The sequence below is a fragment of the Diaphorina citri genome, unplaced genomic scaffold (genome assembly GCF_000475195.1).
Source record: "Diaphorina citri unplaced genomic scaffold, Diaci psyllid genome assembly version 1.1 scaffold84204, whole genome shotgun sequence".
Lineage (NCBI taxonomy): Eukaryota > Metazoa > Arthropoda > Insecta > Hemiptera > Psyllidae > Diaphorina > Diaphorina citri.
Window position 1 is genome coordinate 1 of NW_007461221.1, and position 345 is coordinate 345.

Below are 345 nucleotides of genomic sequence, written 5' to 3' on the forward strand. Positions count from 1 at the left end.
ATAGTACTCCCCCAGTAACACACAACAGCTTCTGATCCACACCAAACAATTTGCTTTGGTTCACTAAGCTGCTGTGTATCATAAAGGCGGTAGTTTTTCCTCAAGTCTGAACTTTTGATCCACAATTTCCCATTGTTTATAAACAAAGCTATCTTTTGATAGTCTGGAGACACAGCTATGCTGACAATACTATACTTCTCACTTCCAGCACCTAGATCTATCCTTTGTAATGTTGGGCTGACTTCTGTCTGGTCTAACGTATACAAACTCTGCTGCTTAGACATGATCACTTTGGTTTGGCGTTCTTCACAAATGACAGCCCATGATGTAGGTGCTCCCATACAC

The 345-nt window shown here is 41.4% G+C and overlaps 1 protein-coding gene across 1 annotated transcript; it reads right to left on the reverse strand.

The window, feature by feature from the left end:
• Positions 1-6: 6 nt before the first annotated feature.
• Positions 7-339, reverse strand: LOC108254419 (the record flags this gene model as incomplete). Its single annotated transcript, XM_017449411.2, has 1 exon — positions 7-339. A coding segment is annotated over exon 1 (278 nt), but the record flags the coding sequence as incomplete, so codon positions are not given.
• Between the last annotated feature and the right edge of the window lie 6 nt (positions 340-345).